Source organism: Clavelina lepadiformis, chromosome 1 (assembly GCF_947623445.1).
Source record: "Clavelina lepadiformis chromosome 1, kaClaLepa1.1, whole genome shotgun sequence".
Lineage (NCBI taxonomy): Eukaryota > Metazoa > Chordata > Ascidiacea > Aplousobranchia > Clavelinidae > Clavelina > Clavelina lepadiformis.
Window position 1 is genome coordinate 5,176,712 of NC_135240.1, and position 12,825 is coordinate 5,189,536.

At 35.6% G+C, this 12,825-nt stretch overlaps 3 protein-coding genes across 5 annotated transcripts in view; 2 read left to right on the plus strand and 1 right to left on the minus strand.

The window, feature by feature from the left end:
• Window positions 1-13: 13 nt before the first annotated feature.
• LOC143451425 (sodium-dependent glucose transporter 1A-like) lies at window positions 14-8,293 on the minus strand. Its single transcript, XM_076951952.1, has 14 exons — window positions 7,372-8,293; window positions 7,086-7,266; window positions 6,766-6,882; window positions 6,451-6,558; window positions 5,909-6,021; window positions 5,702-5,795; window positions 5,435-5,622; window positions 5,197-5,334; window positions 4,895-4,988; window positions 4,634-4,767; window positions 1,014-4,425; window positions 690-783; window positions 431-565; window positions 14-301 (listed from the first exon to the last, which is right to left on the minus strand). The coding sequence occupies exons 1-11, from the start codon at window positions 7,429-7,431 to the stop codon at window positions 4,237-4,239; spliced, it is 1,416 nt and encodes a 471-aa protein (XP_076808067.1). The 5' UTR covers window positions 7,432-8,293; the 3' UTR covers window positions 14-301; window positions 431-565; window positions 690-783; window positions 1,014-4,236.
• LOC143451446 (sodium-dependent glucose transporter 1-like) overlaps window positions 3,219-12,825 on the plus strand; it is a 21,679-nt gene continuing 12,072 nt past the window's right edge. Inside the window, exon 1 of the mRNA XM_076952135.1 lies at window positions 3,219-3,291. The gene's annotated coding sequence lies outside the window, so the exon portion shown is untranslated. The remainder of the gene's footprint in view (window positions 3,292-12,825) is intronic.
• LOC143451432 (sodium-dependent glucose transporter 1A-like) overlaps window positions 9,294-12,825 on the plus strand; it is a 5,072-nt gene continuing 1,540 nt past the window's right edge. The window contains exons 1-12 of one of the 3 annotated variants that reach the window (XM_076951975.1): window positions 9,294-9,424; window positions 9,522-9,669; window positions 9,765-9,945; window positions 10,150-10,266; window positions 10,475-10,582; window positions 10,651-10,763; window positions 10,874-10,970; window positions 11,097-11,284; window positions 11,793-11,930; window positions 12,162-12,255; window positions 12,390-12,523; window positions 12,653-12,823. In XM_076951975.1, coding sequence (XP_076808090.1) covers window positions 9,610-9,669; window positions 9,765-9,945; window positions 10,150-10,266; window positions 10,475-10,582; window positions 10,651-10,763; window positions 10,874-10,970; window positions 11,097-11,284; window positions 11,793-11,930; window positions 12,162-12,255; window positions 12,390-12,523; window positions 12,653-12,823 — 1,401 coding nt within the window. In that variant the 5' untranslated portion in view covers window positions 9,294-9,424; window positions 9,522-9,609. The other 2 variants (XM_076951966.1, XM_076951984.1) reach the window with 2 other exon arrangements.

The following is a 12,825-nucleotide window of genomic DNA, read 5'->3' on the forward strand; positions in this document are numbered from 1 at the left end:
ATTAATCTTTTTGGAATTTACCAACTTGTCAACTTTGTTTGACTTGTTATAACTATGCTAGAAGCAGCAACAATGACTTAGTGTCTCACTTTAAGAGCATCTAAATTTATTTCTAATGCCCCCATTTCACCGGTTCTTGCTGTGGATGATCCTGGACAGTGTCATATGTGTCTTGAAAAATTTCCTTTGAAATTAACTCGCGCTCTGACTCAGAATTCTTTGGTTTTTTCATCTTTGCGGCAATTCCAATTAAGCAAACGCAAATTACGTTGAAAGCGCTGACTCCGCACATGAGATAAATCTAAGATAACAAAGAAGTTTTAATGTAATTTTAAATCTATATAATAAGCTCTCTGTCATTCAATATTTCAGGTATAATGTTTTCTAAAATTGTTATGTTGAACTGGTTGTCAATCGTGTCGATACTCACCGGGTAGGAAAGGGACAGGTGAAACAAGGCACCGGAAAGCGGGCACCAATGACATTGTGCCGGCAGCACCACCAAGTGCGAAAATAAAAGCGTAAGTTCAAGACACATTTATAACTTCAGATATCCAATTTATCGCTGCAACAAACCATAAATTAGTTTTTAACTATTTTAAATTCATAACTTACGCGAAAGACTTTTTCGTGTTAAATCTTCAAAACTAAATGTATCGGTTTCGCCTGAAAGTCAATCACGAAAGCACCTGCTGTTATTAGGGGTCCGTTGAAAAATCCATAAAAGAACGACACAATCCACGTGATCGTGGGCCAATTTCTTGCAACAGAAATTATAATTACCTGCAAATAGCCAATATGTTTGATAGAAAATTTCAACAATTAGCAAAAATTTGTGTTTTCATGAAAATAAACAAACATAAATAAAAAACAAAAGAAAATTAAACAAAATTAACCAGAAATGTTTTGAGAATAATGGTTTTGTGGAAATAATTATGATTTAGAAAATTCTTTTGTAACTTTGGGAAAATGTGGAGACCAACTTAGATATTGGTAAATACTTGTTTGCTTACCATCATTATCAATGCTCCTGAGACGAGCGTAAACACAACGTAGATGGGCTTCACGTGACGAGCGAACAAAATCCCAGAAAACCTCCCAATGGCCAAACCAATTGAAAAAACTGCTGTCACCCAAGCTGCTTCTGAGGTCTAAGGTTAGTAAATGCATTTTACGTGGTTCAGGAACCTAGTGCACTGACATCAAACAGAAACTAAGACAACTTGTCAGAAGGTTCAGTCAAACGTGATTAAAAGTAATACTTTGTGATGATAGGTGATAAGGAAGAAACATGGTCTGAAATAATATGATTCGTAGGAGAAGGGTGGATAAGTGTTCGTGGGTTAAGGGGGAAAGGGCGACTGGGTAGCAGCCGGGTAAATAGTTGACGTCATAATCACCTCTGTTTGGTTTTAAACAAACTCATTAATTATAAAGTTGCCAGTCATTCTTAACAACACAACTAAAAACTGTTGTTTCGTCTCGAAGCTTAAAAACGTTGACATAATTTTAACATGATGTCATGTTAAACATCAAAGTGATTCTTGCCATTACAAAGCTTTCTGGCTGAGACCTTGAATATTGTTTACAAACAGGAATGAGGCAAATTTTAAATTGAAAGTAAGTTATAAGTTGTTGAATACCTACTCAGAAATCTAAACATGAACACAGCGTAAATCATATCTTGGCAAAGCAAGCTATACTGCCAGTGCTGCAATAACAATATAAAAATAAGGGGATCACAATCCATATGACGTCACGGAGAGGTACTCAAACTTAATCTTGATGGGCATCAGAGCATTCCAATGTGACGCTTTTTACTGCGGCTATAAAACGGATTCCGGTCCCTAAAATTGAGTTTCGTTTCGAGCGTTTTGTTTAACCATTCCTTTGCTGTTGATTCAACAATCTATCTTGAGGTTACTGAAATGTTTCTATTCTAGTTATTATTACAACTATGTTTCTGCCGTTTGCAAGCAAGTGCTTTACGTTCCTTTTCATATGATCTTTTCAGTTTTCATTCTTCACAGTATTCGTGGCGAATATTTTGTTAGAAGTGGTTTTTTGTATTAATTGATTTTATTGTATCCCAACGCCGGATTATAAAATATGCTTAATCTACAGGAATTAATAAAAGTCAATTTTAATGAATTTTGCATCGTGTGGAAGGTTATGCTCAGGCTATAATCAGCAAGTAGGAGTCTATTTAGTCAGTTAGGCGAGTTCAGATGTAAAGAGACGTCCTGCCGACGATTAACCTGCCTCGAGAAAGTGCGCCAGGACCAAGCGAGGTTCCATAAATCACGACTTGAGCAGAGATAATATCGTTGAAAGCGTTTGTTGAAACTTGCTCTCTGCTGCCATCCATTTTTCCTTAACACTGATAAACATTTGTCAGTTTTTTAACAAAAATCAACTTTAAGTTTGTTTATGCGCTAAAGGGAACGATAGAGATGCGATAAAGCTAACACTTACAATTAGACTTAAAGGTTACAATCAATATAATATAATATATAATATAAAAATATTGTAATATATAATACAATCAAAACTGTAACTATACTTGCTGATACGATCGTGAACTTGCAGATATTTATGATTTCCGTTGCAAGAACTTGGAAAGTGATCACGTGGGTTGTGTCGTTCTTTTATGGATTTTTTATCGGACCTCTAATCCCAGCTGGTATTTTAAAGTTTAGTTTGCAAATGAAACTAAAACATTTCTTTATGACGACATATTACAAAAATTAATTAAGTGTTATTTATGAATTGGATGCATTTAAAATATTGTTTGTGTTTTGTTTTGTTGCAGCGATAAATTGGATTTCTGAAATTATCAATGTGTCGGGAAATTATTCTTTTATTTTCTTATTCGCGGGAGGTATTGGATCAATGTCATTGGTGCCCTCTGTTGGCGCCTTGTTTCAATTGTCCCCTTTCAAACTTGTAAGTATCAACACATTTGACAACAATTTTAACACATAACAATATGAATAAACTTATACATGAAATACTGAATGACAGAGAGCCTATTACATGGAGTTGAAATTACATTAAAACTTCTTTGTTATTTTAGATTTATCTCTTGTGCGGAATAAGCGCTTTCATCGTGATTTGCTTTTGCTCAATTTGGATTGCCGCAAAGATGAAAAAACCAAATAAATCTGAGTCAGACCACGAGTTAATTTCAAAGGAAACTTCTCAAGACACATATGACACTGTCCAGGATCATCCACAGCAGGAACCGGTAAAATGGGAGCAGCATGAGAAAAAAATTGAGACGTTCTTAAAGTGAGGCACTAAGTCATTGTTGCTGCTTCTAGCATAGTTATAACAAGTCAAACAAAGTTGACAAGTTGGTAAATTCCAACAAGATTAATTACTTGTTACATTTAATTACACTTGCCACGATATTTTAACAAAGTAAATTGACATGTTATTCAGTTTCAATCCGGTTGCCTACTTTCCCTCATCACTTCTCAGTTTGGTTTTTACTCTGTTTTTGATTGTTTCTGATTTAGTAGATATCGTATTTGAAAGTGCTGTAACTTTGTTATTTATATTTACAGCACGTTAATGCAAGTAAACTAAATGTTAACGGCGGCTGTTCCAGAACGTTCTTCTCAAATCCAAGAAGATTAAACTTATAAGGTTGCAGAATACTGGAACTTTTGCATTAGTTTTTTTCAAAGCAACTTTATTCTCCATGAACATGTCCGTTCAATTTTAAATTAGCCTACAATGCATTTACTGCTGCAATGAAATTTTGAGCCTTTGAAGCCTTTAAGGCATCTGGGCTTACTGGTAGCGGATAACTGGTAGGCTAGCGCTCAGACATAAGACTGCGATCAGTGAACTGTAAATTAACATCTATTGTTTTCATCTGTATAATTATACTAACTGTACATTAGGTTGAACTTAGGTTGAACATAACAGACAACTGACTACTGGAAGATATTCTCGTCTGCACAAAAGTCCTAATAACTAGGCTATCATTCATCTTGCTCTAAACACAAGTTGTCAGATGCACGTCATGATTTTCAGTATTATGATGTCATAATTGCCCTCCCCAAACTTTGAAAATGGCAGAAAATTTAGGTACATTTTTTCCAATAATATTTTAACCACTGATATTTACCGAAAACATTTTGTCCTTTTTAATTATACTTCCAAGGTTTCTCTTACAACTTTCCTTTCATTGGCACATACACCTCACTTTAACAATACTTTAAATTTTTACCATGCTGCCCATACCGGTTCTTGCTGTGGATGATCCTGGATAGTGTCATACGTGTCTTGAGGAGTTTCCTTTGAAATTAACTCGTTTTCTGACTCAGATTTCTTTCGTTTTTTCATCTTTGCAGCAATCCCAATTAAGCAAAAGCAAATTACGTTGAAAGCGCTGACACCGCACATAAGATAAACCTGAAAAAGCATTTTTTCAGAATCTATTCATATGGTATAATATGGTAATCTTTATCCTTGGACTGAGGAAAGTCTTTGCACACCTTAAACCCGGCGAAGATTCCTCATTGCTCGAGCTATCGTGTAAGTTATTTACCAGTGAGTGTTTCATGAGAGTTTGATCATATTATTATGTGTTGAAGTTGATGGCAAATGTGTTGACACTTACTGGGTAGAAAGGGGACAGGTGAAACAAGGCACCGGCAGAGGGCACCAATGTCATTGAACCGGCAGCTCCACCAAATGCGAAAATAAAAGCGTAAGTTCCCGACACATTAATAACTTCAGAAATCCAATTTACCGCTGCAACAAAACAAAATACACACTAAATTTTAAGTGCATCCAATTCATAAATAACGCGTAATGAATTTTTGTTATTTGTCGTCATTAAAAATTATGAGTTTCGTTTGCAAACTGAACATTAAAACACCTGCTGGGACTAAAGGTCCGACGAAAAACCCATAAAAGAACGACACAATCCACGTGATCACTTTCCAAGTTCTTGCAACAGAAATCATAACTATCTGCAAGTTCACGAAATGTTTGGTAGAAGATGGTAATGATTAAAAAAAATATTTTTTGTGAATTAACAAAGAATCTTTTTCGTAACTAACTTAACTTTCGAAAATTAGAAAACTAAGTTTAATGTAATTAGTAAATCACTAATCAGATTAATTCTGAAACTACAATTAGAAGATTTGTGAAATGTATTGGTAAATGTTTTTCAATTACCATCGTTATCAATGCGCCTGAGACGATCGTAAACACAACGTAGATGGGCTTCACGTGACGAGCGAACAAAATCCCAGAAAACCTCCCAATGGCCAAACCAATTGAATAAACTGACGTAACCCACGCTGCTTCTGAGGTCTAAGATCGTTTGTATTAAATAAACCTATGAAAAAACTTTCTAAAATCTACTTTTCTAAAATTAAAAAAATAAACAATTTTAAGTAGCTTATTCACTTACCGAGAAATCTAAGAATGAACACTTGGTCACCGCGTAAATCATATCTTGGTAAAGCAAGCTACTGCCAGTGCTGCAAAAACAATATAAGAACAGGGGGATCAAAATCCATATGACGTCACGGAGAGGTTCATCCGTTTGTTTTTCTTCAACGACTTCATCCGAAGAAGAAAAAACTTCGTAAGTTTTTTCTAGTGAACTTTCAAAAGCTGTTCTGTTAGCCACATCAATAGCTAAACATTTACCGTTTATCGTGTATATTCTACTCACCATCAGCTTTCATACAACCAAGCACAATATGCAGAATGCCAACGACGAATAGAACAATCCCAAATATGATGTACGACCACCCGGCAGGATCAAACTGCTGGCAAAATCAAAGCGATATCAAGTTCTTATTTTCAAACATTCTCAATCGGGCAGGAAATATTTCATCTTGTTTTCCAAAATTATTCAAAGATTAAATCACATCCTTGCCTGGCCTGTGTCAGTTCCTACAGTTCCGTTGATATTTGTGCTTGCAACTTTGTTGATATTATGACATTTTGTTTCCGCCTTGTTTTCATGGGACATTGCCAGGAATGGTCCAGCTATAAATGGCGTAAAATAAAATATATCAGCAAGTAAACAAATAAAAGTAAAAGAATGATGATGATCAATATTAAGGCAAAAAGCGTCAAATCAAACCAGGGTTGTTTTGCTTAAAACAGAAATGTCTTTTGCGTATAGTTATCAGCATGAAATAAATCTGTTCCAATAAATAAACTAAAACAAGGTAACGTCATTTCATGTTACTTTATTTACCTTGACAGAATGAAGATGCCAATAAGCTAATACACTTTGGTTTCAACATTGCACAAACCGGCCCTGGTTTAATTTTATCTTTTCAGACCATCCAGCGCATCCAGTGGCCGTTTTTTCAGCCGCTTTTGACTAATTCAATGTTTGTGTATTTATTCATTTACTGAGAATTACGAAAATTGTTCTAACAATTTACGGTGGTAATTGTAATAATTTACCTACAGCTGGAGCTAAAAATCTTCCAAAGCTACCCATGACGTAAAGAAGATACATCAACACACGAGCAGTTTTAGGATCCCAGGTTCGAAGTACCAAGCACTGGCCATCTAGTAACCATAAAACATCTCCACTGATAACACTGTGTTGATAACACTGACAATTTAAATAACAAACATATCGTTCTTTTCAAATTTTTAAATACAGTCAATTGCTATAACTTGTTTTGACATGTTTTATTATATAACTAATTATTCAACTAATCTCACTATAGTTTGTTTCACTGAGTTTCTCATTTAATAACTTTAATTTCTTACCTACAATGACGTAGCCAGTGTTAATTCCAATTACAAGAAAAATCAAAGCTAACTGCCATATTTGATTGATCCAAGGAACTGCAACCACTGTGCCCGACAATATCAAGGTAAGGGCGGCTAGGAGACAAAGTATTTATAAGAAATAAGTTACAGTGGCTGAAATCAATTTAGTCAAACAGACTTTTATTAAAAATAACTTTCAAATGCGCAATTTTATAACAAATTTTTGCCAATATTTCTTAATATATATTAATTTATCAAAGGTTTTTGCAAAGTATATTTTAAGTGAACATATTTTAATCAATTAACACAAATTTTACCTTGAAGAAATAAACCGTTAAATTTTTGTTTCAAGTTGCGATTAACATAGGAAGCCACAAGTGAACCAAGCATTGTACCGCCACCAAGTGCTGCAAAAGTAAAAGTTATATCCTGAACTTCTTGGTGAACAAGATGGGCCAAGTACAGCAAAGTCGGTCCCATAATAACCGCATAATATGTCTGCAACGTGAAAGTATTTTGTTGTTTTAATACCTCAGTGCACCTGATCTCACTAAATAACCTCATGTGGCGTACGTTTAGATGCGCATCAAGCATTCAACTCACCGTTGCGCATCGTAGAATCAACATCGCAATAAGCAGCGCAATGGAGTAGATCGGCCACATTTTTTGAGAATTGTAAATTGTTAAAATTTTTAGAAGTTAAATTCCAAACTTCTTTTATCGAAAGTAATTGTTGGGAAAGTTTGACAGATAAGCAACCATCTATGATTCCTGTTAAACAAAAAGCAATTTTAACCCGCATTTTCAAAGGTTTCTTTCCTGCAGGTTTGGGCCGGAGCTGGACCAAAACACTTCGATTTGATCTTTTTCAGAATCCACCGGATTGTGTAACAAATGTTGATAAATCGAGGAAAACTCTGATTATAGCTTTTGCATTTTACAACGATTATAATAAGTAGCGTGATTGCGTCAATTTCTTGATGAAACTCTCTCGGTTTTCTGGAATAAAACTAATCGTTTTCATAAAATTGTCTCTGATACTGTAAAGTTATTCTTCGTCTGGATTTGAAGGTCTGTTTCTGGAAGCCATCTTGTTTCGAATTGATCCAAGTCTCTAGTTTGCTTTTGTTTGTTTAATGCTCGACCAGGTAGTAGATACAACACAAACAAACAAACAAACAAACAAACAAATGCAATTAACAAATAACTAAACACAACAAACAACAAACCAATAGGACTGGTTTAGGACTGGTAACCAATAGGACTGGTACACGCCCGCTTATAAGCAAACAACTTCATAACACTACACTCCAGGACTTAAGCGGAATGTAATAAGCTGGAAGTTGGCGACAAACGTTTAAAAACCTGACGGACTTGCCGACTTGCCGGGTATACCGGACTGTGTAAAGACAGCCAGATACGGCTTTATGGTGCTTTGCCATAATGCCTTATCTTTCTTTGCTATCATTTATCCAGCCAACATTTCCACTCCAACCACAAGCAAAGTAGCAACAACCTAGTTTCGTCTTTAGCGTGCTAAACAGATGCCGGCCGATATAGGAAGTCGTATCAGCAAGTCGAGGATATTCTGCTTCTGAAGCGACAAACGGCTTCTAATTAAAGTTATTTGTGTTACGTCATCTGTTCACGTTGGAGCTGCAAAGAATAAGTAGATAGATTTATTCCAACTCACGCCTTAATATGTCTCGTCGTGATTAAACTTTCTATAACTGCGTTATCAGATTTTTGTATAGTGTAAGCTTTATATGGGTTCTTAGCGCATAAATAAACTTAAAGTTACTTTGTGTCACAAAACTGACAAATGGTTAGCTGTGTTAAGTAAACATGGATGGCAGCAGAGAGCAAGTTTCAACAAACGCTTTCAACGATATTATCTCTGCTCAAGTCGTGATTTATGGAAACTAGCTTGGTCCTGGCGCACTTTCTCGAGATAGGATAATCGTCGGCAGGACGTCTCTTTACATCTGAACTCGCCTAACTGACTAAATATACTCCAACTTACTGATTATAGTCTGAGCATAACGTTCCGCACGATGAAAAATTCATTAAAATTGACTTTTATTAATTCCTGTAGATTAAGCATATTTTATTATCCGGTGTTAGAATACAATAAAATCAATTAATACAAAAAACCAATTGTAACGAAATATTCGCCACGAATACTGTGAAGAATGACAGCTAGAAAGATCATATGAAAGGAGACGTAAAGCACTTGCTTGCAAACAACAGAAACATAGTTGTAATAATAACTAGAATAGAAACATTTCAGTAACCTCAAGGTAGATTGTTGAATCAACAGCAAAGGAATGGTTAAAGAAAGCGCTCGAAACGAAACTCAGTCTTAGGGACGTTTTATCGACAATCCGTTTTATAGCCGCGGTGAAAAGCGACACATTGGAATGCACAGATGCCCATTAAGATAAAGTTTGAGAAATATGGCAAATTTTTGGTCGTAAACTTTTCAGTTAAGACTCTTTATGCTTAAAAGCTATGTCCATACGCAAACAAATAACGCAACGGAAAATATTTTAAGCAGAAAAAGCTGGTCGCTTTAAAATTAGAATACATCCTCGACTTGCTAATACAACTTCCGATACCGATCGACATCTGCTTTGCATGCCAACAACGAAATAAAGTAAGTTAATCGTTGCTAGCGTTCGGAGTGAAAAGGCTGGATTACGACTATGCAAGATTCTTGTTAGAATATGAGTCAGAACAGTTCCATTTTACAGAACAATTGACAGATTCTGTTTCTTCTGAATCTTTCCAAAAGTTTGGGATTTTCTTTCTATCAGTTGGTGCAATATAAAGCTGCTAAATATGTGGCCAATCTACACCATTGTGCTGCTTATTGCCATGTTAGTTCTACGATGTGCAACGGTGAGCTTGTTGTTGAGTTTCAAGGAGTATGGTGCATTAGTCAGTGACATTAGATGTGTTGAGACATTAATACAATAAACAATTTCATGTTGCAGACATATTACCGAGTTATTTTGGGACCAACTTTGCTGTACTTGGCCCATCTTGTTCACCAAGAAGTCCAGGATATAACTTTTACGTATCCAGCACTTGGTGGCGGTACAATGCTTGGTTCACTTGTGGCTTCCTATGTTAATCGCAACTTGAAACAAAAATTAAACGGTCTTTATCTTCAAGGTAAAATTTGTTGTAATTCATATGAACATTTTTACTTACAACAGACCACAATCAGCTTTCATTAATGTTAAGACAAAATTGTCAAACATTTCCTCAAAAACTTGGTGTGCATTTGCCAGCTAATGTAAGTTTCAGTAAACACTTGTTTCATTAAAGTGACATCAACGAGCGTAAGTTATCCATAACTAATATTGTGTCTCCTAGCCGCCCTTACCTTGATATTGTCGGGCACAGTGGTTGTGGTTCCTTGGATCAATCAAATATGGCAGTTAGCTCTGATTTTTCTTGTAATTGGAATTAACATTGGCTACGTCATTGTAGGTAAGAACTTAATGCTCAATACGTGAAGCATCTTCTGGAATAGACTATGGTAAGACTTGTTGAGATGTATTATGAAATGTATCAAAGACTGTTAAAAAACAAAGGCATTTATACATCAGCGCTTCTAAAAGTATGTAAACGAACTTTGCTGCTGCGCATAATTTGTAATGAAAATATTTCGAGTAAACACATATTTTATTGTTACTAGATAGCCAGTGCTTGGTACTTCGAACCTGGGATCCTAAAACTGCTCGTGTGTTGATGTATCTTCTTTACGTCATGGGTAGCTTGGGAAGATTTTTAGCTCCAGTTGTAGGTAACTTATTACAATTATCACCGTTACGTTTTCAAGTAAATGTCTTAATTATGGTCATCATGATTTAGCTGGACCATTGCTGGCAATGTCCCATGAAAACAAGGCGGAAACAAAATGTTCTCATGTCAACAAAGTTGCAAGCACAAATGTCAATGGAACTGTAGGAACTGACACAGGCCAGGCAAGGATGTGATTTAATTTTTGAATGATTTTGGAAAACAGACTGAAATATTTCTTGCTCGATTGAGAATGTTTGAAAATAAGAACTTGATATCGACTTGATTTTGCCAGCAGTTTGATCCTGCCGGGTGGTCGTACATCATATTTGGGATTGTTCTATTCGTCGTTGGCATTCTGCATATTGTGCTTGGTTGTATGAAAGCTGATGGTGAGTAGAATATACACGACAAACGGTAAATTTTTAGCTATTGTTGTGGCGAACATAAATGTAATTACTCTGGTAGACCCCAAATTATTGTTGTTTCTAACGCACTATCTTTTGAAAATTCACTAGAAAAATCTTACGAAGTTTTGTCTTCACCGGATGATGTTGTTGAAGACAAACAATCAGAAGAACCTCTCCGTTACGTCATAGGGATTTTGATCCCCTTATTCTTTTATTGTTTTTGCAGCACTGGCAGTAGCTTGCTTTACCAAGATATGATTTACGTGGTGGCCAAGTGTTCATTTTTAGAATTCTCGGTAAGTGAATAAGCTATTTAAAAACTTATAACTTACTTTCAATTTAAAACTTACCTAAGACCTGTCTGTAAACAATATTCAAGGGTTCAGCCAGAAAGCTTTATAATGGCTAGAATCACTTTGATGTTTAACATAACATCATGTTACAAATATGTCAACGTTTTCAAGCTTCGAGACGAAATAGCAGTTTTTAGTTGTGTTGCCATTAAGAATGACTGGAAACTTTTCAATTAGAGAGTTTGTTTAGAACTAAACAGAGGAGAATATTACTTTACCACTTTACCCGGCTGCAACCCATTCGTTCTTTCTCCTTCAAACCACCAACACTTATCCACCCCTCTCCTTAGAATCCTTTAATTTCAGATCATGTTTTTCCTCATAACACGACTAAGTATCACTTTTAATCTCGTTTGACTGAGCCTTCTCACAAGTTGTCTTAGTTTCTATTTAATGTCAGTGCACTTGGTGTCTGCACAACGTAAAATGCATTTACTGTAACTAACCTTAGACCTCAGAAGCAGCGTGGGTGACAGCAGTTTATTCAATTGGTTTGGCCATTGGGAGGTTTTCTGGGATTTTGTTCGCTCGTCACGTGAAGCCCATCTACGTTGTGTTTACGCTCGTTTCAGGAGCATTGATAACGATGGTAAGTAAACAAGTATTTACCAATATCTAAGTTGGTCTCCACATTTTCCCAAAGTTACAAAAGAATTTTCTAAATCACATTTATTTCCACAAAACCTTTGATCTCAAAACATTTCTAGTTAAATTTTTTAAATTTTCTTTTGTTTTTTTATTTATGTTTGTTTATTTTCATGAAAACACAAATTTTTGCTAATTGTTGATATCTTCTATCAAACATATTGGCTATTTGCAGGTAATTATGATTTCTGTTGCAAGAACTTGGCCCACGATCACGTGGATTGTGTCGTTCTTTTATGGATTGTTCAGCGGACCCCTAGTCCCAGCAGGTGCATTCGTGATTGATTTTCAGGCGAAACATTTCAATTTAAAGATTTAACACGAAAAAGTCTTACGCGTTAGTTATGAATTTGGAATAAATAAAACATATATCAGTTAAACACTAACTTATGTTTTCTTGCAGCGATAAATTGGATTTCTGAAGTTATAAATGTGTCGGGAACTTACGCTTTTATTTTCGCACTTGGTGGTGCTGCCGGCACAATGTCATTGGTGCCCTCTGCCGGTGCGTTGTTTCACCTGTCCCCTTTCTACCCGGTGAGTATCGACACGATTGACAACCAGTTCAACATAACAATTTTAGCAAACATTATACATGAAATATTGAATGACAGATAGCCTATTACATGGAGTTAAATTTACATTAAAACTTCTTTGTTATCTTAGATTTATCTTATGTGCGGAGTCAGCGCTTTCAACGTAATTTGCGTTTGCTTAATTTTGATTGCCGCAAAGATGAGAAAACTAAAGAATTCTGAACCAGAACACGAATTAATTTCAAAGGAAACTCCTCAAGACACACATAATACTATCCAGGATCATCCACATCAGGAACCGGT